The sequence below is a fragment of the Morus notabilis genome, unplaced genomic scaffold, assembly GCF_000414095.1.
Source record: "Morus notabilis unplaced genomic scaffold, ASM41409v2 Scaffold566, whole genome shotgun sequence".
In the NCBI taxonomy this organism is placed as follows: domain Eukaryota; kingdom Viridiplantae; phylum Streptophyta; class Magnoliopsida; order Rosales; family Moraceae; genus Morus; species Morus notabilis.
The window spans coordinates 137,141-163,462 of record NW_010365282.1 but is presented as its reverse complement, the minus strand read 5'-3'; the positions used below and the strand labels follow the sequence as shown (position 1 = coordinate 163,462).

At 34.1% G+C, this 26,322-nt stretch overlaps 2 protein-coding genes across 2 annotated transcripts; both read right to left on the bottom strand.

The window, feature by feature from the left end:
- Nucleotides 1–4,510: 4,510 nt before the first annotated feature.
- LOC21389430 (disease resistance protein RPM1) lies at nucleotides 4,511–5,335 on the bottom strand. The gene has a single exon (XM_010107687.1). It carries the CDS (start codon nucleotides 5,333–5,335, stop codon nucleotides 4,511–4,513), a length of 825 nt encoding a protein of 274 aa, XP_010105989.1.
- A 4,432-nt stretch (nucleotides 5,336–9,767) lies between these two features.
- LOC112093470 lies at nucleotides 9,768–10,247 on the bottom strand. The gene has a single exon (XM_024171960.1). It carries the CDS (start codon nucleotides 10,245–10,247, stop codon nucleotides 9,768–9,770), a length of 480 nt encoding a protein of 159 aa, XP_024027728.1.
- Between the last annotated feature and the right edge of the window lie 16,075 nt (nucleotides 10,248–26,322).

The window sequence follows — 26,322 nt, the reverse complement described above, 5'->3', positions numbered from 1 at the left end:
GTCCATGGAATCCATAGCTTGTTTAGTCATGGAACCTCATTGCTTGTCCAGTCATGGGGCCCACGACTTGAGTAGTTCGTGGGGTCGTATTAACGATTTCAAAATGTTAATGAATGATTTCTTAAGCTAAGAGATCTTGTGAACTGGTAAGAGAGTCTATTGCTGTAAGCCTAGATAGGATGCGGAGAGTGCATCCTCGGGGGCAGAACTCGAAACTCGGTCCGGGTAGGCGAGGCACTTGGTTAGGTAAGTAATTACTTGTTGAAGCCTGTAAAACGGTTATTTTCAGTTATATTTCCTTTGAGAAAAAGGATGTGAGGTTCCGGCTGTTCTGTCGGGACTGAATGTCTAATTTTATTTACTTATTCATTCATTTATTTACTTGCTCATTTATTTATTCATTTATTTTAAGTCATTTGAAATTATATCCTACTAGGCCTTTCGCTCACGTTTTATGTTTCAAATGTATTAAACCCCTCCTACGAGACTCTAGGAGCGGTGCGGGGTAGCGGAAGATTGCTATTGTTGGATCAAGTGAGGATTGAGTTCATCCTCTTGAATAAATGTAAGGAATTTGAGAATTCTGTAAACTTATGTAATACTTGGATTTACTAGACTGTGGTTGATGTCTGTTGTAATGATTATTTACATGAGCATGTGTGTATGATACTGTATGTCCTATGGGGTGGAGCCCTGTGTGTCAGAGGCTCCGGGATTCTGTAATTTATTTATATTTTAATGTAATTAAGTGGGGCTCGTCTGAGAATCTGCTTTATTAATCCCTAATCGAGCTCCACGTCATCCACCCCGTTTGGGGGGCGTGACAAATCATTTATTTTGAATTAGCCATATTCAATGTGCATTTTTATGCACTTATCAATCAACAAGACAGAAAATATTTCTACCTGAATAAAACCAACAGCATAGACTCAGCAACAGACTTCACACCATGCCCTAGAAGAAATTCTTTATCTCCCTCAGTCAAGACACCGGCACCAACATGGTATGCAGACGTAGGGTCCAGCTAGAGGCAGACGTCAATAGGAAGATGGAAATCCTCAGTAATAGCTTCTCTCTTCCTTTTCTTTGACTAAGATCGGCTGGGAGGAGGACGACTTTGTCACGCCTCAAAATAAGAGTTAGTGACGTTGAGATTTGTTTAGGATTTTAAACTTGATTATAAAATAATTAATCACAGAAAGATATAAAAATCATTTTTTACAATAAAACATTTAAAAATTCTCCAAACAAACCTCACAATTTGAAATAAATTAGGTTTTAAGAAAACTGCTGGGGAGTTCACAACACCATATTACAATAAGTTCAAATCTCAGCCTCTGACCTCATTTTAGGATTTTTTACAAATTTAGCATAGATGAACAGACAGTAAAATAAGGGTTGAGATCAAACCACAGGCTAGAAATATTTAAGATTACATATCCATAAATTATTACATGCCTTAAATATATACACCAAGGATGGAAGAGACTTCACTTTCTTCTCTTGATCAGTACATGCCTTAGATATATACAACAAGGTTTAAATATATAGTAATATACAACATTAATTATTAAAATGAGAAAAAATAAGTAAAAGTTAAAATACTATTTGTGATGATAAATGTGGCCGCAAAAAATTGATGCCACGTCAGCTAATTTGAAATTATTTGTGATGATTTAATTTGCGAATTGTCGTCACAAATAATTAATGTCATGTTATCTTGACGACGTAACTGACGAAATAATTACAGCGACTCATTTGCGATGATTGTCGTCGCAAAATTTTTTTTGTGAGAATCAATTGCGGTGACATGTTTGCGACGACAAGTGGTCGCAAAAATAATATTGGCGACGGCTTTAGGTTTTTTGTAACGACCTTTTGTCGTCACTAATAACCCCATTTCTTGTAGTGAAAGTTATAAATGAATGGGCACATCATGTAAAGGGACATATAATTTATATTATGTATACATTTTCATTTTAATATATGTAATATTAATTTGTTTATATTCTGTGACTTGTGACTTGTGTTAATTTTGTGGCTAAAATGCTGATAAATCACGGGATTAATAGGCCAATCCGTGAGAAAAGTAATAAAATAACACCAATTGTTTTTAGTGCAAAAGAGAGATATAAGACGGTATTTAGTAAAAACAGTCGTTAAATGTAACATTAGACGATGGTTTTAATAAAATCCATCCAAGTCCATTCTTGTAAAGATTAGACTGCGGTTTTAATAAAAATCGTCATCTAATGTTGAGCTTTAACGATGGATAAAAACCATCGTAATATGCCATTGGCATTTAGCGACTCATGATTAGACGACGATTGTCCTAATTGTTGTCTAATTTTTTAACGACGGTTATTAACGGTCATTAAATTCTAGATTTCTACTAGTGCAGATTGAAACACTTTTTAGAACCTGCTGATTGGAAGTCCAAAAATACATATACTAAGCTAAAATTGTAATGAGATAGCGTATGTTTATGAGCTTTCTACGGGCTTCACTATTCTATTTTTGTATAAAGATGGTTCTAATTGCCTAACTCTTCATATTTTTGTTAAACTGCTCTATGATAAGTTTTATAAATATTTTATGCTAATATCTTATCATACAACAATCTTAATTTTACGATGTGTTTCCAATTATACGAGACTTTAATAATGTGTAGCTTAGTGGCATTGTATAACCAAATTTAGCTAAAAGATATGCTAGTTAGGTGGTTACCTCCGCGTCTTCAAATATTCCCTTAATGATTTGATTAGTCCTTCGGTGTTGCTTGTTTCTCCCTCGGTGCCTTCTACATCTATGCAAATCTGCTTTGTCATATCTTGCAGAAGCTTCTTCATGTTGTATGATTGAGATACTGTGATCTAAGATTCTCCGTCATTTTTACCATTTCATTTTCACAGATTTTGTTAGCAAGAGTAGTCTTCCGATGCCGCCTTCACTAACCAATGAAATCACCTTCCTTGAAGATTCTCCGTCAACCAACGAGTTTACCAAGTACTCTCGTGTTGAATCAATGCCCACAACTTCGTCTTCTTCAATGAAAAGAGCATCCAATCGAGGGTCGTACTGCTTTGCTTCTGTTGTACTTTTGCTAGTATTTCACAACTGAGCAAGATTGTATAAGCTATGGAACTTACAGAAATACAACATGTTTTCTTAAAATATTAATTACAATTTCAGAAATTACGAGAAGAACGTCCAATAAAATTAAGTATAAATGGAGAACAAATCTGATTTGTAGTCTAAATCTCTTACCACATCTCAATTTTGGTTGAAAAATGATAAAAGATTCTTGCTCTCCACAAGTAGCTCTACGTCTAGTGGTGAAAAAGCTTGTAGTTTGTGAGTTATTTTGAGGTTAATTTTTCAAGTTATCCACCACTAATGCTACACATTCCAGTAGCCAACACAACCGGCATCCATGGATGGAAAGTGGAAACCTTCAGAACAATGCAAAAATGAAAGAGGGACCTAATGGAATTAAAACGAAAATGGAAACCACAAATTCATCTGATTATGGGGAAAAAGAGTAACTACATACTCATTATCTCATTAACAATAACTAAACAAATGACACGTGTTATTTCTGTCACTCAAAATAATAGAAGGGACAAATTTGTTACGAGTAAAGATCAAGAAAAATGGATGTTACAAATGAAAGTTTGAAGGGTAAAGTGTTATAAAGGTCATAGTTTGGGAGAATTTTTGTAATTAATCCAAAAAATAAAGTACATCATGAATATCACTAGTTTTGAATTTTTTTTTGTCAGAAACATAATTATTCCAGTAACTACAGTAACTAACTTCATAATAACTGTTAGTAATCACAATAATAAGGTAATTATTGACATGACAGTGGCACTAGAAAATAATCAAAAACAGTTGTATCCATGAAATACTTTATCGTGTTGTGTGATATAAATGATTAACCCTTTTCCTTTTGCAACTTTGAGATCCAATTATTGACTTTCTAATCACAAACTTTTTTTTTCTTTTTTTGGCACTCAATGCCAATGCAAACAAAGGTTGTCCTTCCCATCATACCCATGTAATAACAATAATCGTCATCAATTAGATTACTGTCGCTAACCCAACTTAAGCATTAATAGTAGTCTGACTTCAGTCATGTCACTGGAGATAGCGCCTCCCGTCACAAAGCAGGTAGCCTACCGTGTTACTGAATTTCGGCTACGACCTTATTACTGGCAGATAGCCTTCGTCATTTCTTCTGAGGCACTGATTTCGAAACCCAATGATGGTGATTAATATGAGAGGTTAAGTTTATAATCAATGTAATTACATTTTAGTTATAACTAAACATTTGGTTCTTCCAAAAGAAGGAAAATATATTCGCCGAGTGTATTGACAGACATATTCCAATAGAATAATGCAGAACCTTCTTTCCTTGCTAGGCGTCGCATAAGTATAATTTGTTCAGATTCGCCAAGTAGTTTAAGATTTTCAAGAATGGAATAATTTACCTACAATGTCAAGTTATTTATGGTGGAACTTGTCCTGTTTTAACTAGATCCTGTTCTAACGCTTCCTTGTCCTTCGTCAACATTAAACCAGCCATGGCTACAATTGCAAGGGGAAGACCTTCACAGATCCTAATAATTTCAAAGGAAATTTTCTCCAACTCCGGAGGACAACGCCGTTCGGGGTCATATTGGAAGGCTATTCTACAGAAAAGGTCCCAAGACATTGCTTCTGAAAGAGGCTCTAGCCTGTGGTCATGATCGAACAAGCTTTCTACACATGAAGCAACAACAATATCGCTACGCGATGTGATAATTCCTCTACTGCCATTGTCATCATCGGGCAAAGCATCTCTCATAACATTCCAAAACTCTTCTCTCCAAACATCATCAAACACAACCACATACCTTTTTGACCTCAAAGATTGCCTCAGAATTCCTATTAGCTCTTGTCTCTTCATCAACTCAATCTCTTCAAATTGCGTCCCTTCTATGCCAATCTCCTTTATCAACATGACCTTCAGTATCTCCTTCATACTATACGTCCGGTTGATGGTGATCCAAGCGCGACAATTGAAGTGCTTCCTCACAACTTCGTTGTGATAGACCATCTTCGCAAGAGTGGTCTTACCAATTCCGCCGCATCCTACAAGCGAAATGACTGAGCGCCTGGTTTCTCCTTCTGTTAGTCTCCGTATCAACTCATTTTCCGCACAATCAACGCCGACTATGAACTCCTTGATCAAAGGGAAGACCGACCGAGGTTGATATCTCTGAAAATTCTTTCTCCTACTACTGAATCCATACTCCAAAGAGTATGTAATGAAAGAAGAAGAACATGCCATACATGTTTTAATAGTGTTGAATGGATTAGGATATATGACATGAATGCATATAGGTATGCATAATTATTGCATCTGTTATGACCTCTTGATACTTGTTGAGGGAAAGTTCATTAAGTTTGTTCATGTTGTAAGAAGCTCAGGTAAGACATCGGCTCCTTGAAAATTGTTGCCGGGCATGCAGAGAGAATGTAGCAGCGGAGTGTGGGCAAATGGGTTGTGGATGCATCACGTATTTTGAAAACGCTACTGAACTTTATGTGTATAAAGTAAATAGTATTTTATGAATATAGATGACTTATATAACGAATGTTGAGTTTACGAGACAGTGAGGCTATGCATAGCAACCTCTAGTCACAAGGTATGGTTAATGTAATAGAATGCTACAACATTTCACGAATAGTTGCAAACAGAATGCTACAACATTTGAAAACAGAATACGAATAGTTGAAAACAAAATGCTACAACATTTTACAAATGAAAATAGAATGCTAGCTAAATGCTACAGCATTTAGACGTACGTGGTAAAAAAAATATATTGGCCTGAATTTTTAAAAGGTTATAACTAGTGAGTAGTAGAGGTTAAGAAATGTTAAGTATGAACATAGGATGATGATCAAAAGTTAGGGCCGTCACAGAATTTACTTGCTCATAAAACATGAACTTAACATAAAAGTTGCTACAAAATTTAGGAACACTGATATTAATCATATAAATCCTTCAGTCACAAATTATAGTATCATATTCTCCAGGAAAATCCTTACTTAAATGCATAAATTATATTATTTAATTCTGAAATTTTCTCAGTCATTACAAGACAGTCTACATGGCACCGACATAATGCAATTTTAATTGCGTTTTGGATCCAAAAACTTAACCTAATTGCGGAAATAAGTCTAACCTACCTCTATAAATAGCCCATTACGTTAACCCAATTGTGGAAATAAGTCTAACCTACCTCTATAAATAGCCCATTATGTTCAAGAGTCATTTAGATCATTTAAGAACTCTTTGTGAGCTATTGGTAAGGGTTCCTGAGAGGACAAATTGTTCAAACACCAAGTTCATTTTTTCTTTGGCTCTCTTGTGGTTGGAAGGACATCATACTGAGTAAGAGATCGTACGACGAGTGCTCACTCGCACTACGTTCGTGGAAAAAAAATAGCAGAGAAGACCAATTGGTTGAGGCTCTTTCGGTGTCTATTCCATTCGCTGCAGTTGTTTTTGAGATTCAATTGTTCGTCTCCTAGAGGTATGATTTAGTCCTTTTGTATTTATAATATATAGCATCATGAATGTGATCTGACTTTATTTTTGTTTAATAAATTTTTTTTTTTAAATTTCACTGCACAACTTTTGCCATATTTTCCAACAAAGCACATTTTCGGTCAGCCCGACCCTCAAACTATGTCCATGCGCTCTACGTCAAACGATTTACATGATGGTTGTGATGACCCTAACCTTTGATCGTCATCCTATACTCATACTTAACAGTACTTAACCTCGAACACTTACTAGTTATAACCTCTTAAAAATTGAGGCCAATTTTTTTCCTTGCATGTACGTTATAATGCTATAGCATTTAGCTAGCATTCTGTTTTCAACCATTTGTAAAATGCTGTAGCATTCTGACAACATTCTGTTCTCAACCATTCTTAAAATGTTGTAGCATTTAGCTAGCATTCTGTTTTCTACAATTCATATATCTTAGTGCTGTAGCATTTTAACAGCATTCTGTTACATTAGTCATCTATATTCATAAAAACACTATCTTATTTTACACATAAAGTTTAGTAATGTGTCCAAAACACGTGATACATCCACAACCCACTTGCCCACATTCCGCTGCTACATCCTCTCTGCATGCCCAGCAACCAGTTTCAGGGGGCCGGTGCCTTATCCGAGTTTCCTACAAACACGAACAAACTTAATGAGCTTTCGCTCAGCAAGTATCAATAGGTCAAACAGATGCAATAATAATTATGCATACTCATATATGTATTCATGTCATATATCATAATACATTCTGTGCTACTAAAACATGTATGGCTTATGTTCTTCTTCTTTCATTACATTCTTTGTTATGCTTTCTCATTTTAGTCGTTCACATCGTATTTTCACATTCTGAATGACTTTCATTTTCTGTTTCTCATTCTTTTCATTCTTCTTTACAGATATCGTACCTTTATATGGAATGGTTTCTGTTTTTCATTTTCTTGTCTTTTACTTCTTATGGGCCCTGTCCTGTTGTACCATAGCGCGCATAACCAGTGAGGAGTGGGGTGGGGTAGCTAACCAATCCAACTCAGTCACGGTTTCATATCTTTCATAGTCTCATAATAACCTTTCCTTCGAAGGCTGGTACAAACAGGACATTTAGTCTCTTACCGTTTATCAATTTTCTCATTGAAACGTTAACTTTAGTTAAATCTTATGAATTTGTGCATTATTGAGCATTTTATCATGAGATTAACTGTTCATTAAAGTTTAACCTTTCATTTCTCTTAGTTTGATCTCGACCTAAAATCAATACATACTTTTTCGCAGAATAAAGTTTTACGATTACATAAGTCTTGTAGATACATACCTAACATAGTATCTAACATTCACATTGTATCTAACATTCAAAATTCTACTATATGCACAATTTTTGTGCAACATAGAAAAGTAAGCTTGTTCGTGATATAGCCATAGAAAAACTATTGTACTTACCGAAGTTCCACCAACAACGCGTCCTTTGTCTCCCTTCACGCTTTCCGACCTCAACCGTTAATCGATCCTATTGTATAAATTTTTTATCATTAGATTCAAAATCTAAGATCAATAATTACATTAAAATTTACTTCGGAAAGGCCTACAATCCTTATGTTTGATATTCAACCTCAAACCATTTCCTATCTCAAGGATTTGCACTAAAACCGTGCAAGTTACTTAGTCATAGGCCTAATTCTTAGTTTCGGTCCAAAACTGTGAATTCTCGTTGTGTTCGGTTTCTAACCATCACCGATTATCGAAACATCTTTCTTTCACACTTTAATCCCATATTCCTCTTGAAATCCAGTTTTAGTTCAAATTAATCAAACTAAATTTCGGCAGAGTTTCGCCTTGTTTTTCTCATTTATGAGTTTTCAATAACTCGTTTTAATTCTGATTTTGGTACCTGGAGTCAAGATTCATATTCCTGAACACAATTTCCAACATAAAATTGAACAAAGACATATGTTCTTCATTTTCTAGAGTCATTCGGATTTTTAGTGTTAATCCAAAAAATTTTGTTCAATCGTTTTAAAAATCACATGTTGAACTCCAATGACAATCCCAGACAAAACCTCAGTTTCGTTTTTCAGTTTTATGAATTTTTTCCAAGATGAGTTACTATTCATCAAAACGAAATAGCATGCAGTTTCTCATGAAAAATCTGAAATCTTACCTTTAAAAGTTGAGATTATCCGCTAGAACGTCTCGGGTTATGTTTCTACCGGACTGAGCAGAAGAAATTTCGGTAAAATCGGTTGATTCTCTTGGATTTCCCTTTGTTTTTCTCTCTTTTCCCTCTTTTCCCTCTTCTCTCAGCGACACTTAGTAAAATAAACCCATTTGGCCTCCAATGTCTCCCGTAGGTCCTTTTTAGGATAATTAGAATATTATATTAATATTTCTAATAATATCTCCTTTTTACTTTTTAAATTAAATTAAAGAAATTAATTTAATTTTTCTAGTTCTACTTAAGTTTAACACTTAATTTGAGTGGTTCTATGTTCCCCATATTTTTTTCTTGTCGAGACTAAACTTTCCGTTTCTCGAAACGAGACTCTTTCTGGTACTAATTATTCCACAACCAGTACAGGCTCTATACTGCTTTTCTGGACTGTCGAGCACCTTGGGTCAAACTTCTCATGTTCAACCCAATTCTCTTGGGTATCTCATTAGTTAATCTCTTTTTCTGAAACTATCATTTCAATTGATTCAGAATCGTCTAAAACGCGTACCCTTGCGGTACACCCCTCTTTTTTAGCAGTTTCCCGCTTTAACTGACTCGGGAAAATTCTATTTCAGGAACTTTTGCTATTTTCCTTACTTCTAATATTTCTACTCTTTTTCTAACTGGTCATTTGGTCACAAACCAAATATTTGAGTTTTCATAACTAAAATATATCCGCTAAAATTTCTAACTTTTAACTGATATTTCACTATTCATAACTGATATTTACGAATTTTCTTTGTAAAAATATTTGTATTATAACTTTACACTTTTTAGGAAATTTTACCCCGTACATAAAGTTTTTACATAACATTTCCTTGATCAAGCTGAAAATTCTTCTACTTTCTGTTTCGGAAGAAATTGTGGTCAAAATGCCAGACTGTTCAGATTAGAGCTGAAATTTTTTCCCGGTCGTTACATTCACCCCTCCATAAAAAATTTTCATCCCAAAAATCAGAACAATTGGGGGTACTTCATTCTCATCTCATCTTCACGTTCCCATGTTGCTTCTTTCACTTTTTGATTTCTCCACAGTATCTTTACAAGTGGAATACTTCGATTACGAAGACGCTTCTCTTCTCGTGCCAGTATTTGCACCGGTTGTTCCTCATAAGTCATGTCCTCGTGAACCTGGATTGGTTCATGTTCTATAACATGTGATGGATCAGGTATATACTTCTTTAACATCGAGACGTGGAATACATCATGTACCGCAGCTAATTCTAGCGGTAAAACTAATCGATAGGCTACTTTCCTAATTCGTTTAATAATCTTGAAAGGTTCTATATACCTTGGGCTCAATTTGCCTTTCTTGCCAAAACGCATAACACCTTTCATAGATGCGATCTTTAAGAAGACTGAATCCTCTTCATTAAACTCCAAGGGTCTTCTACGCTTATCAGCATAGCTCTTCTGACAGTCCTGTGCCGTCATCATTCTTTGATGGATTTTTTGGATAAATTCAACCGCCTCCTGAATGAATTCCTTCTCATGCAATTACTTCTCCAAAGTTTCATACCAATGAATGGGAGTATACACTTTCTTCCATACAAAGCTTCATATGGTGGCATACCGATTAAAGCTTGATAACTGTTGTTATACGAGAATTCAATCAATGACAGTTTCTTATTCCATGCTCCTTTAAAATCCATCACACATGCTCTAAGCATATCTTCCAAAGTTTGGATGGTACGTTCCGATTGTCCATCAGTCTGAGGATGAAAAGCTTTGCTAAATCTTAAGTCTGAGCCCATGGCTTCTTGTACACTCTTCCAAAATATGGAGGTAAAGCGGTTATCCCGATCTGAGACAATGGATAATGGTATTCCATGCAGTCTAACTATGTTGGTGACGTACAACTCTGCTAACTTTTCTAAGGTATACGTCACTTTTATGGGTACAAAATGGGCAGATTTAGTCAATCTATCAACAATTACCCATATTGCATCATAACCTTCACTTGTTTTGGGTAGTCCCACCACAAAATCGATGGTTATATGCTCCCATTTCCATTATGGAACATCTAATGGTTGCAGCTCTCTAACTGGACGTTTATGCTCCGCTTTAATCTTTTGACATGTTAGACACCGACTAACGTAGTCCACGATGTCATTTTTCATGTATCTCCACCAAAAGTGTTGTTTTAGGTCTTGATACATCTTAGTCGCTCCTGAATGTATCGAATAAGGTGTATTATGAGCTTTAGAAAGAATTTGACTCCTAAGATTTTCATCTTTGGGAACAGAAATTCTTCCTCGAAATGTGAGTATTCCCTTATCAGAGACTTTGAATTCTGTCTCTTTTCCTTCTTCAGCTTCTTTCCAATACTCGTTAAGAGTAGAATCTTGACGTTGAGCCATTGCCATCTTGTCAAAAATAGATGGTTGTATCTGTAGAGTGGCTAATTTGCCTGTAATTAGCTCCAACTCTAATGAGTGAATATCCTTCTGTAAAGGTGTTGGAAATCTATCTATTGACATATGACTTAATTCAGTAGTCTTACAACTTAAAGCATCAGTTATCCTATTGGCTTTTCCTGGGTGATAAAAGATTTCACAATCATAATCTTTTACAAACTCCAACCATCTGTGTTGCCTCATATTAAGTTCTTTCTGAGTGAAGAAATACTTGAGGCTTTTATGATCATTAAAAATATGACATTGTGCACCATATAAGTAATGCCTCCATATCTTTAAAGCAAAAACTACTGCTGCTAATTCAAGATCATGAGTATGATAGTTTCTCTCATGAGTTTTCAATTGTCTAGACGCATACGCAATTACCTTTCCATTTTGCATCAATACAGCTCCCAACCCTAGTTTGGAAGCATCACTGTATACGTCAAAGTTTTCTCCATCCTTTGGGATAGTAAGAATTTGTGCAGTTGTTAGCTTTCGTTTCAATTCTTAAAAACTTTCCTCACACTTCTTAGTCCATTCATACTTCTTTTCTTTTCACGTGAGGGTAGTGAGTGGTGCAGCTAGTTTTACAAAACCCTCTACAAATCTTCTGTAATATTCAGTCAAACCTAAGAAACTACGAATTTCTGTTACGTTTCTTAGTGCGGCCCAGTTACTAACAGCTTCAATCTTTGCTGGATCCACTGACATTCCGTCTTTCGAGACTACATGCCCCAAGAAATGAACTTCATCGAACAAAAATTCACACTTAGAGGATTTAGCATATAGCTGATGTCTTTTCAGTGTTTGAAGAGTAATTCTCAAGTGCTCTTCATGTTCCTCATAATTCTTTGAATAAATTAGTATGTCGTCAATAAAAACGATAACAAATTTATCCAAGTACTCCTTCAACACACGATTCATCAAATCCATAAAAGTTGTTGGGGCATTAGTTAGTCCAAACGACATTACTAGAAAGTCATAGTGTCCATAACGCGTCCTAAAAAATTTCGGTACCTGGAGTCAAGATTCATATTCCTGAACACAATTTCCAACATAAAATTGAACAAAGACATATGTTCTTCATTTTCTAGTGTCATTCGGATTTTTAGTGTTAATCTAAAAAATTTTGTTCAATCGTTTTAAAAATCACACGTTGAACTCCTATGACAGTCCCCGACAAAACCTCGGTTTCGTTTTTCAGTTTTACGGATTTTTCCCAAGATGAGTTACTATTCATCAAAACAAAATAGCATGCAGTTTCTCATGAAAAATCCGAAATCTTACCTTTAAAATTTGAGATTCTCCGCTAGAACGTCTCGGGTTATGTTTCTACCGGACTGAACAGAAGAAATTTCGGTGAAATTAGTTGATTCTCTTGGATTTCCCTTTGTTTTTCTCTCTTTTCCCACTTTTCCCTCCTCTAGGCCACACTTAGGAAAATAAACTCATTTGGCCTCCAATGTCTCCTGTAGGTCCTTTTTAGGACAATTGGAATATTTTATTAATATTTTCAATAATATCTCCTTTTTACTTTCTAAATTAAATTAAAGAAATTAATTTAATTTTTCTAGTTCTACTTAAGTTTAACACTTAATTTGAGTGGTTCTATGTTCCCCATATTTTTTTCTTGTCGAGACTAAACTTTTCGTTTCTCGAAATGAGTCTCTTTCTGGTACTGATAATTCCACAACCAGTACAGGTTCTATACTGCTTTTCTGGACTGTCGAGCACCCTGGGTCAAACTTCTCATGTTCAACTCAATTCTCTTGGATATCTCATTAGTCAATCTCTTTTTCTGAAACTATCATTTCAATTGATTTAGAATCGTCCAAAACGCATACCCTTGCGGTACACCCTTTTTTTTAGCAGTTTTCCGCTTTAACTGACTCGGGAAAATTCTATTTCAGGAACTTTTTCTATTTTCCTTACTTCTAATATTTCTACTCTTTTTCTAACTAGTCATTTGGTCACAAACCAAATATTTCATTTTTTTATAACTAAAATATATCCGCTAAAATTTCTAACTTTTAACTGATATTTCACTATTCATAACTGATATTTATAAATTTTCTTTATAAAAATATTTGTGTTATAACTTTACATTTGTCGGGAGATTTTACCCCGTACATAAAGTTTCTACATAACATTTCCTTGATCAAGCTGAAAATTCATCTACTTTCTGTTCCGGAAGAAATTGTGGTCAAAATGTCAGACTGTTCAGATTAGAGCTGAAATTTTTTCCCGGTCGTTACAATGGTGGAGTCCGTGTTGGTGTTTTCTTCTCTTTTTTTAGTGGTAGGTCGAATAAAAATAGTCATTTTGCGAGTGTTGGTGTTTGCTTCCCCCACAAATCTCTAGATCTATGCGGGTGTTGGTTGTTTTTATTGATTTTAGTTGTGTTCCTCCACCAAACTGTAATCTTATGTGTGTTTTATGTTGTTTTTTATCTTTTGTATGCTTTTAATCAGATCTCATCTCTCGCTTCGTCAAGTTTGATCTGGAAGAGTATTGACTTTCAGAGATCAGTCTTTATAAAGAGTTTGCTACAGCCCTTTTGGGAGAGCCAACTATGGAGGGAGAATTCAAATAGCCCAAAGAAATGCTCCAAATTGTGTACATCATCGAGCCTTGTATCCGTGTACTAGGACGCCAACAATCCTAAAGCATTTTTAAAAGATTACTACAACATTCCTACAGCAAAAGAAAAAAAAAACGGCAGCCACTATTTTCAGCCAAACGAGGCCTTTAGATGCTGAATTTCAACTTTCACCAAACATGATAATTTTAGATCTGGAGGAGACGAAGAATTGTCGCACAGAACAAAATTTTAAAATCCGACTCTAAGATGCAGTAAAACGCAGATTTTAGAAACTGCACAGTTTTAACAAAACGAAACTAAAACAGTGTTGTTTTTAACAAAAGGTTATCAAAGAACCCGAGATGTGATTTTAGTAAAATACTATGGTTTTAGACCTCGCTTGAACGAGGAATAGCCGTGAAGAAAGATTTCGAAAAAAGGGTTTCTACAACATAGTTTCATGGTGGTTTACAAAATAACCGTAAAATGACTTATGGAATAGTTTCAAAAGTCGGTATTCGAAAAGAGATTTGATAATGGGATTTTAGTGCTTGTAACTAAATAAGTGAGTAATTGGTTTTATAAAAATTTAATGATAGTTTCTTTTAAAAGCTTAATAGTTTTCGAGCAAAACATCCCGACAGGCACTTACGAGCCCAATACGTTAGGTCCTTAGAATTTCGAGGATTTGATGTGGGTCCAACACCGGCATTGATTTAAGAGACTCTGTTTGAGTTTAAATTTCAACGGCCTAAAAGTTAGAATGCCATGAATAAGTTTCTAGGCCGAATTTAAGGAAAATTATGGAGAATAAGTTACTAGATTGGGTAATTGATTTTCAATCTAGACATAAGTATGTTAAGGGCAATTAAGAAAAATAAGATTTTGAGGATTTAATAAATTGATCCTTATAGTAAATTATCCTTCAGTAAAGGAAAGGAATACATGCCTTAAGTAAATGGCTAGATTTCCTTCATAAGCTACTAAAATAGAATAACAAACAACAGATAATCTCAGACTCTCAATGGGTGTTCATTTTCAGAAGTAAGCAAGTAAGAGAATAGGTTGTTTGGCGAAAAGTGGATTCCAGCTCTGTAAATCAGGTAAGTAAGAATCTTGCCTACAACATGAATAGATTTTAAAGAAAAAGTTACACATGTTATATATCCATGTTTATGCTTTAAGTATTGTATACGATGCCATGTCATACTGCATACACCTTAATAAGTAAGGAGGAACTTATAAGAATAATCTCAGTTGAGTGCCGTACCAGCCTCCGCAAGGGAGGTAACTCAAGCTCCGCAAGGGAGAAAAGAAAGAAAGAAATAATATAATAATGTCCTCCTCGAGGGAGGCTGTGACAACCATCAATCCCTTAAGGCAAGAGGCTAAGAAAGGGTAAGTTGTACAGTCCCACATCGCATTCAGTTCAGTTATAATCACGGTGTCATGGGGGACCTTGCAAACCCTCACGTCCCTATGATTGCGCGCAAGTGGTACGAGCACCCGGGCCCATAAGAAAGAAAGAAAAGAGAAGAAAAGATAAGATAAGATAATAAGACTATGATAAGACATCATAATTAAGCATAATCAGCTCATGCATATTTATTCATGTGTACTTACAGTTATTTTGCGAGAGATAGTTCCTACTTTCTGAGCGAAAGCTCAATCAGATATGTTCATGCTATAGGTAAGAAACCTATCAGCAATTCTTGAAGGGCAATGGCGAGCGGCAGACGAATGGTGGAGATGGGAATGGATACCGCTCACAAATAAATCTTCCCCAGTAAGTTAAAGTAAAATCATGTAAAGTAAAATCATGTATATGTCTATACGATTCAAAGGTTTCAAGCATGTATGTTTAAAAAGTATATGTACATATGTTTGTTAAGGAAACCGAGGTTGTAGCTAACAACCCTAGTCTTGAGTATTTAAGTTTTAGAACGTTGCAACAGTGCATGCAACAAATAAACGAATTTTAAACATGACGATTTAAATGATTGATTTCAAAGAGACTTTAAGATGAACTTGAATTTAAGATTTCTCATGAAATCCGTTTTAAAGTCAAATTAGATGGCCCGATTGAATTGGCTAGTTTTAGAAATGCTTTTAAAGAGTATTTGAAACAAGAGTTCAAACGCTGCTCTGTTTGAAGGATATTTCTAGAAGGTTTTATCGTAACTGACATTAAGAAAAGCTTTAAGAAATTTAGTGAATCATTCTTTTGAAATTATTGATACGAATTATGAAATTATTCCTTCTTATATAAAAAAAAATGGTCCACAAATTTTAAGAAACCCCAGTAAGTACAAGTTAATTTCAGCTACAGTGGCGGCTTCCTAGGAGGGTCGTCACACCATAGGCTAAAGACACTTTTAAAAAAGGCTATCAAGGATATGGATAAGAATATCCTACCTCTTGGATATCAATTCTACGGCTAGCTTCTCATCGTCCTAGCCTCACTTATCTATGAAGCTCAATATCCAATCCTACCGCTAGCTTCGTCATCAAACAATAGTTTAGAGTTTAGGCCTTATCTCTAAAACAATCTAGCTTAATTATGTACAATTGTATCATACTAGTGTGTCTTGACTCAAAATTAAAATTTATAAACCACTTCATAATTCAAGTTGTGGTTCTTTGAGGATTGGAACTCAAACAAGAAAAATAGAATAGAACAATGATTAATGTGGCTAATTCACTCACAATGAGTTCCCAAATGAGGTTAATTTGGTTCTCCATTGATTTTTCGGGTCAAAACAAGTTTTTTGAAGTGTTTTAGGTCAAAGTACGTTCAAACCGGTCGACTGGTGGCAGAGGTGTTCACCTTCTTCGGTTGGCTGTGAGTGAAGACCAGTCGACCACCCCGGTCGACCGATGGGTATCCTACGGGTTGGGAAAATGGCTGAAACAATAAGAAAATGTGCAAAAACTTACATTTTCGAGTTTGATTTCAAGATATTTTCATGGGAAATCACTAAAACCAATTTTCAATCACTTCCACAAGTTCAAAGAACCAAAACTCCTAAATTTAAATATGAAATCAACCACAATTCATCTCAAAATCAAGCTTAAACCAAGAGTTCACCAAACCAAATTAAAATCAAGTTTTATTAAAGAAAATTTGAGATTCAAGAGTGAATTTCTCAAAGCATTTTACCTTAATCTTTCCTTTGGCAATGAAAGCTTCTTCGAAATCCCCTTTGGCTCAGATCTAAGTCCAAAACTCTCTAAAGAGTGACAAACTTGAGAGGAAGAGAGAAAGTGAGAGAGAAAGTGAGAGAGACGAGTGAGGGAGAGAGAGTTGGGGAGAGAGTGCGATGAAAGGGAGAGAGTGATATGAGAGAGAGAGTAATGATGGAGAAATGAGAGAAAGAAGGAAAAGAAAAGAAATATAAAGAAAAGAAAAGGATAAGTATCAAAAGATGTTTTAAAGGAAAGGGAGGAAAATGTATTCCCACCTACTTCTAGGGTGGAATTATGAATACTAAAAATAATTAAAATTTCTTAAAAATATTTAAAACTTATAGATAAAAAAATATTTAATAAGCATGATTAATTAAGAACAACACATTAGGTACACTAATATATCTCAATTAACATAATTAAACTGTCTTAATTCTTCAGGTTGTTACAAATTAAACATTACAATAAAGGGCTAATCCTTTTCTTTTCCAATTTGTTAGAAAACTTCAACTCCCGAGGAAACAAGAGAGGCACTAAAAGTGGCTACCAAAGAAGAATGGATTCCAATAAACCCGCTTTTGGTTTGTGTTGGCTATTATTTATGCACCAAGAATTATATGCACCATTCATATACTAGGCACTTTATACATTCATATTCGTTATGCGTATATGAATTTGTTCTGTATCTGTACAAGCATTCATCTTTTAAATGCTTATTGCTTCTTCGAGTTTAACTTAAACGTTTGGAAGCTATCATTCTTCCAACATTTATCATAGCAAGGCTGATTATAAGAAATGTGACCTTCCTCAATTTTAGTCAAGAGGGGTATCAAATTGTATTTTTTTCTTTTGGGATGGAAGTTAATTTCTACTGCCTAATTGGTAAATACCTGTTTGCTGCATGTTTTTTTTTTTTTTTAAAACATGACATTTTATTCTGCATAACTTGTGAAATAAAAATAATATGGTAGATACACAAGCATGGTAATATGGTATCTGGTTTTTTATTTGTTTTAAATTCTAATCATTATTTTTTATTAAAGTATCTTCTCATGTGCTATTAGACGAACTCGGATAAAAAGTTTTAGTGCTTATCACCCTCATTATGTGAGAACATATCTAATGTAATGTTATAACTAATGTGTTAATATTAAATTTGATATTTGAGTATAAAAACTCTTCAATGTAATGTCATTTTTGTTATGCTAAATTTGCTATATGCTATACTTTGTGATTAATTTATTATCAAGTAGACTATATAATAAATTTCGCATTTTATTAACTCTATAAAATAGAGTTATTTCACTTATATTTGCGGTCAAATTACGTTTATTTTTGAGATTTTTATTTTCTTTTATTTGATTTTTAGTTTAGATTCGATTCAATTCAATTTAATTTAATTTAATTTAATTTAATTTAATTTTAATTGATTTTATTTAGTCTTTTCCCCTAATTATTTTATTAATCCTCAGTTGTGTTTAAATTAGGTGAAGATGGGAAATCAGGGCTGAATTGGAATTAAGGCCCCGTTTATTTCGCTGATTCGAGTTTAGAATTTAAATTTTACTACAGTAAAAAGTTATCACAAATAGTCACATCTAACTTTTTTACTACAGTAAAAAGCTCTCACATAAAGTCATATCTTAACTCGAATTAAAAACCTAAATCAGCGAACTAAACGGACCCTAAAAATGTTTCAAGAAGATGTGCCACGTTGCTGATGAGATAAGCAGCCTTAAGGCTTTGCTTCTTTTCTGTTGGAAAAATGCTTTTTGACCGAGCCGGAATTCATCCTTATCAGACATGTGCTCTGAGCCCCACATAGTTGGGTCCACTAGTCTGATGGAGATTAAGTGGACGTTTGGTTCGTGTTTTAGAATTATTTTTATTTTATGTGTATTTTTTATGAGAGAAAAATACTGTAGAGAATCATGAATCATGATTCATAATCAATGATGAATACAAGAAACAAACATATACTTATTCTCTTTTTAACAGAGTAGTTATATTTGTACTTAAAAATTTATAGATGCCCCCATAATTAATATAATTTTTACAAAAATTTAAAAAATTTATCCCCTTATATACATTATTTTCATAATACTAAATTTAACCATCTAATACCCCATTCTAATTTTAATGCTAATTTGGATTTTAAAATATATAATTTCTTTCAATTATTAATGTTATTTTCCTTTTTCAAATTGATTAATTCATCATCATTTTTGCCCCTTTTATCTTTATTCAGCATAAATTAAGTCAAAAAAGATTATTTTATTATCAACATTGAAAATCAGTTTATAGGTAATCACCCACGACACTTGCAGCAGAAAAAGGGGGATCAGCCTCCATTAATGCTTTTTTATGGAAAAAAAAATTCAAAGAAAAAAAGGAATAATGCCCGAAAAGAGGAATTATAAGAAAGTTCATAAAACATATTGGACTATCTTTTATTAGAAAAACATATTCCAAAACAAAATTAGAAATACTTTATTATTTCTTAACTTTGTTAAAATATTTTTATGTGGACTTCCATAATCATAATAATTTATTCTATAATTAATTAAAATATTTTATAAGTAACTGTGTTAATATAAATTAACACATATATATATGTTAAGTATTCATTCATAATAAAATAGACACTTATTTTATTAACTCACTCGACACATTTAAACTCCATCTATTTCATAATATTTGGTCAACTTGTTAGACCAAATACCTTATCATTAAAAGCCCTCAGTACCTAATTGGTTTTGGTTAAGTGAGATAACACCTCCTAATTTAGTTTGGTTAAGAGAGGCAAGCCCCCTCTCCTTTGTTATGTGTGTGTGCTCGTGGGTTGCCTTAGGGGCTGTGGCCGAATGGCAGAGAGAGGGAGAGATAGGGAGGAGCTCAGAGCTCCTCTTGTCTTTCTTCATTTTGCAGCTCCTCCACCCACTCCGACCGGCCATTGGCGGATTCCGGCGACCGTGGACGACGGTGTGTGCTGTCAACGGAATAGAGGTATGCCTAAATCCCAAATAAGAGTTTTTTGTGGCATTTTCAGATTTTAAGCTAGATTAGAGTTTTTGATCTTATTTAAATCATATTGAGATCGTTTTAAATCTAGCAATTAGTATCAAAGCCTACTTATTTGGGTTTAGAGCTATATTTTTTCGGATTTTTCCATTTTCGGTGGAAGGAAAATCCAAAATATGAATCCATATTTGGCTTAAGGAAACGTTGTTTTGAGGTTACCCACTTCGAGTATGGCTCATAAGTGATGATTTCCTTGAGTTTCGTGGGACGATTTGGCCGGAATAACTGTGTTTTCAAGCTTTAAAACGGCCAGTTAGGGGTTTTTTAGGAGTCTGATTTTTAGGCCTTGAGGAGAAAAATTGATCCCAGATTATGAAAGAGCGCAAAATTTCAGGCAAAACCCCTTTCGAATCATCAAAAACGGAGTTATAGATTGGAAGTTATGACCGTTTAAAGTTTCGGGTTGAAACCGGGTTCTGAAACGGGTCTCGTGACCCGTCTCAAGGTTGAAGAAGGCAAAAAAAAAAAAAGGGTGTCAGCGCGCCATCAGCGCGCGCGTCAGCGCTCGTCAGCGCGTGTCAGCCGCACGTCAGTGCCCACGTGGCGCGCGTGGGTCCTTTTTTGGGCTAAATTCTTCCCCATTTTATGATTTTAACTCTGTTATGAGCGCCGTTTTCACCGTTGTGCTCCGTTTTTCATTTCCTACCCAATTAAATGATTTATTTTGGGTTTTGACCACCATAAAATCATGTTTTAATATTTTATATTATTGATTATGTATTTTTATGGGTGGCTAATTCTCACAATTTTTAAACAAATTTTTTCTGGGCATTTCGTATACAATTTGTTTGATGATTGACGCCATAAAATTTATATTATGTTATTATTATATGGCTTATGTAATTGTGAGAATTCGACAATAGTGAATGTTTATGTACTCGCCTGTCGTGAATTGTCTAAGTATGTTACGGAGCTCTCCTGTAAAATTTAACATTTCCTTTTGAAAGAGGGTATTGGGATACACACACTCCTTATATGGATGCACATGAGCTACCAAAATATATATATATATATATATATTTATTTACATATTTGTTTATTGTAAAGATTTTCATATATTTTCTGGGTAGTTTTAGATCTCACTATTTTGAGACCTGAAATTTTGGGGCATGTTTTTTTTTTACTCCATATTATATGGTAATATTTTATTTGTTCTCCCACATAATTTGATTTTTGGTAAATAAAATTTAGACATGTAATATGGATGTTTGTTCAAATTTTAAAATGCTCATTTTGTGTTTAATGTTTTAATGCCTAATTATTTGCATAGGCATACATGGTTTCTTTTGTGTTAAAGTGAGAATGAAAATTTTAATTAGAAGCTCATGTGCTATTATAAAACATAAGCTATAAGTTTATCTATAATTTATTTATTATTGTTATCATTATTATTTGATATCTTATGTTACGTGAGTATCTTGTGTTTAGATTTTGCTATCCAAGTGGGAGAAAAATTAGTAACATTTTTTTGTGAATTAGCATAATCACTAACTCACATACTATTATCAAATAATAAATTGTGGGATTATATGGATGAACTTAATTTTTTGATTATGTTCCGAAAGTCCATACGGGTAATGGAATTATCCTATCGATAGTTTTATTGCTTGGTAGGATAGTTGAGACTTGTTGGAGCTTAAGCTTGTTGTCTTTATCCATGTATTTTTGTTACATATTATTATTTGACATTTTGTATTATATGAGTATCATGTTTTAGATTATGCAGTCCAAGTGGGAGAATATTGTGAATGATTATGAGTGAACTTGCATAATCACTAAACTCATATTATGGTCAAATAATACATTGGAGTGTTAAGGATAAATGTATGTATTTACCTTATTACTAAGATTCATACGGGCAATTAAATTATCCTATCGATAATTAATTGTTTGGTAGGATGCTTAGATTGGTGAAGGAAGTTTGTTGGATGTAATGAACCACATAATCTTTACTGCCTTATCGGTGGTGGATTGATGCATTTGGTTGCGATGTTTGATGAATTGTCCTTACTAGCGAAAGAGTTCTATTCTTGCTCAACGAACTCTAGCACACAATGATCATATTGACTTAGATCATTGGGAAGGCTAAGTAAAGGGTAAATTGCATGATCTTGTTTTACATGCCTATTGTTGGTTGCCCCTGTTGTTTTCTTTAACCTTGAGCAATCCTTGTATCTCTGCTATTTTGACGCTAAATGGGACAAGTTATGATTAATGGTGCAGATCTCTCTTTATGAATTTGTGGTGTTAGAACTGGCATAGCCTTGAGAATGGATGTGTTTCCTAGCTCCACTAATGTGTTGAGAAACTCTATGATGAGTGTGAGTGTATGGATAACATCGAGCAGTAGCGTCTCAATTTTAGGATGAGACAATCACTAAATTAGTTTTATGGAGAATGTTGTTGATAAATGCATGTGTAAGGTTAGTGAGAGCAGTTGCATGTTTCTATTTTTTATGACGGTGACAACTTCCATGCGCCTAATGATTCTGACCTGTTGGTTGAGACAAATAGCATGTAGCCTAGTCACTTTGGTTTGAAAATCTTGAAAAAGCCTCTTATGTTCTAGGCATGTAGATTCTTCGTGACAAGGATAAGTGCATTTTGTGGTCGTCTCAAAAAACCTATGTTGTTCTTGTTTCGAACAGGTTCAGTATGTATTCTTGTTCTCCTAGTAAGCATTGTTTGTTAAAGTAACAAACTCTCAAAGGTGTAATGTCCTTATGGTGAAGTAAGAGAGATCAGATAAAGTTGTCCCTTATGCTTAAATGATCTAAGAATGAGCTACTTTGTTGAAAAGTGTCAAATAGACACTCGTAGTGTCATTGACTATGATGCGGAGTGTATGTGGTGTATCGTGAGGCTATTTGTGTGATGTGATTATAGAACTTTGTTTTAGCACTAGGAGTAGTTCATTCCATTTTTAGACCGGCTGAAACTGTGTTGTGAAAGTTCCATAATAGTATATTTCTCTTAGAACACCAAGAGCATTGTCCGCTCAAGCATAATGATAATGTATTCTATTTTGTAAAGAGAAATTGTAAAAGGCCTCATCGTTCTTGAAAGCACGCCTATAAACATGTTGGTAGTTCCACTAAAGGCTTACCTATTAGGTGTTTTAAGAACATGCATCCCTTTCAGGACTGTAAGGAGCCTGTAGTTGTATTGAGTTAGTAGGAGTTTATTGCCATTTGTGTGTGACATGTTGTTATTGATAAGGATTGCTTATGCCTCAAATAATAAATGCATATTTATGGATCTGTCACTTTATGTGTGATGTTGTGTTGACACACTTTTTAGTTGGCAAAGTGACAAGTTGAAAAGAGACATTTGGTTGTTAGTTTCTATTATTATTTTTGATCCATATATTAAAGTTGTCGTCATGCTTCGATGAATCTCTAGCGCCTGATTATGTATAATGATTGTATCCCGTCGATACATTATTATGCATGATTGTTTTGGACTTGTATTTATTATGTGAGATTCTTAGCTGATGTTCATGCTGTGATGAGTGAATGTTCGTTCTATGATTATGTCGTCAAAGTGGGAGATTGTTGGAATATTTTTATGTAGACTTCCATAATCATAATAATTCACTCTGCAATTAATTAAAGCATTTTATGGGCAACTATGTTAATGTAAATTAACACATGCATGTATGTTAAATATTTGTCCATAATGGGATGGACACTTGTTTTATTAACTCACTTGAGGCATTTAAACTCTCTCTATCTCATAATATTTGGTCAACCCATTGGACCAAATACCTTCTCCTATGAATATTGGTTAAAAGCCCTTAGTGCCTAATTGGTTTTGGTTAGGTGAGGTAATACCCCCTAATTTAGTTTGGTTAAGAGAGGCAAGTCACTCTCCTTTGTTGTGTGTGTGTGTGCTCGTGGGGTGCCTTAGGGGCTGTGGCCGAATGGCAGAGAGAGGGAGAGATAGGGAGGAGCTCAGAGCTCCTCTTGCCTTTCTTCTTTTTGCAGTTCCTCCACCCACTCCGACCGGCCATTGGCAGATTCCGGCGACCGTGGACGACGGTGTGTGCTGTCAATGGAATAGAGGTATGCCTAAATCCCAAATAAGAGTTTTTTTGTGGCATTTTCGGATTTTAAGCTAGATTAGTGTTTTTGATCTTATTTAAATCATGTTGAGATCGTTTTAAATCTAGCAAACTTTTCAAAATACATGTTTTTTTTTTTTTTCAATTAAAACCTCCAGTTTTTAAAGAATTTGATAGAGAAAGTTTAGAGTTTATGATGAGTTGACTAAAAATGTGGGGTATTCTTTTATTCCTTCAAAAAATACTTTCTAATTGTAGTTACTGCAAGTGTTTCTTAAAAATAAAACCACTTCTATATAAAATTAATGTGGGGATAAACTAGTGGGATTTAATGTAATTTTAGTACATGATAAATTGTAATAAATATAAATTATAATTTGGTAGGAATATTTATAAGTTTAATGGGTGTAAATATAATTACTCTTTCGGACAAATAGGATGGTTCTTTGTTTTGTGCTGATTGCGCTTCTGAAGGCTTATAAAAGCCCAGTTTCCAGCTGATTAGCCGAAAAAACAAAAAAGCCTAGTTTCCAGCCAACGGAACTCTGCCATGTGTCCTAGCCAACGTCAGCTGACCTAAAGCTTCTTTAGATGTGAATCAGAGGCTTTAATTATAAGCCCTGAAATAAGAAGTTATAATTAAATAAGCCCGTGAATGTGATGCCATAGGAATTTCAAAAGCTTGATATAGTTTTGAGTCTTGTGTAGTGCTTATGATTTCCTATTCTTAATGAGTTTTAGTATGCATTGTTAAAACATAATTATTGATACTTGAGAAAAGTTAATAATTAATTTAGAGAAATTCAAGAATAAACATAATTAATTTAAATAGAATTTTTAGATATGATTAGTTTTAGGGAGTCGTAGACCTAGATACTGAGTGAAAAACTACATGTCACTACCGTTCAGACGAATAACAGTTTACAACTAACACAAGTTTCTATTGAAAGGCCACAAATTACTGCACTAAATATTGACCACCGAATACACTAAATACATGCACCTAGCTGTGCCTCTATTTTCTCCGTGATTTGTATTATTAGCTGTAATCCGTGTGATTAGTTTTTTAGCTGTAATTCCTGATTTTAAGTTGATTTCTTGTATCTTTATTTGCCTATTTAAACCAAATATAATTCTTGTTCAAAGTAAGCTAGTAAAAATGTAGTCATTGAAGTTTTTCCGTTTCTCTGTATTCTCCCTCTCCATTTTCTCTGTTCTTTCTTTCCTTATTTATTTTTCAAGATTTTATCCTTCATTTTGCAACATGGTATCAAAGCCATTTTTGGCTCCTTGATTTTTTGCTTCCATTTCAGTCTAGTTCATTGTTTTGTTTTAGTTATTCGTCCTCTTTTTCTTTGATCCAAAACAGTGTACCTATTCTTGCCCATCAAGAATCAGTCTCGTACGTCCAGGTTTTTTTAGTTTAGTACTCTGAAGTTCTTTCTCAAAATGCGTTCTAAGTTCAAATTTTTGATTTTTTTTTTTGTTCATTGTCGTCATTCAAAATGTGCAGATAAGAGGTTGATGATGATCCAACGACATGTCATTTTTTCAGTTCAATCTATCGTTTTTATTTGTCAGTGTTTGTGTTGTTTCTCTTAAAAATTACATGTCGTTTTCACCTTCAGAAAGTTGTTGTTTGTCTCAAAAAAAAATGATTGTGTTAAATGTTTTTTAAACTAATTTGAGTCTGACATTCAGTGTTGTGAAGCTCGTAAATTTGAGTCTGACACTGGAAATTGATCTCCTGAATCAAATTGAAGCCTATACTGTGAAACTCATGTAAATTTGAGCCTGACATGTGAAGCTTTTAAAATCTTGGTCTGTTAAACTATACCTCTGCATGTTCGAGTGGAGTTGATGATTCTGCAAGTTCGAGCGCAGTTGATGTTCTTTTGATATGTGAATACTGTTAGGAATAGTGTTTTAGAAACATAAGATGTAATGAGATATTTATTATTTATTTAATAAAAGAGTTTATTCATCATTTTATGTGCATATATTTATGAATATTTTATGAATATCAAATAAAAATTCCGTGATAATTTATGTATCCTTAAACATGGTATATAAATGTTGTATACGAGAGGATAATGTTTAAGGATAATAATCAAAAGTGATGTTCGTAATAAATCTAATTAAAGTTCAGAATCTTTAATTAGAATATTACTAATACATGTCATTCTCATTTAGAATGGA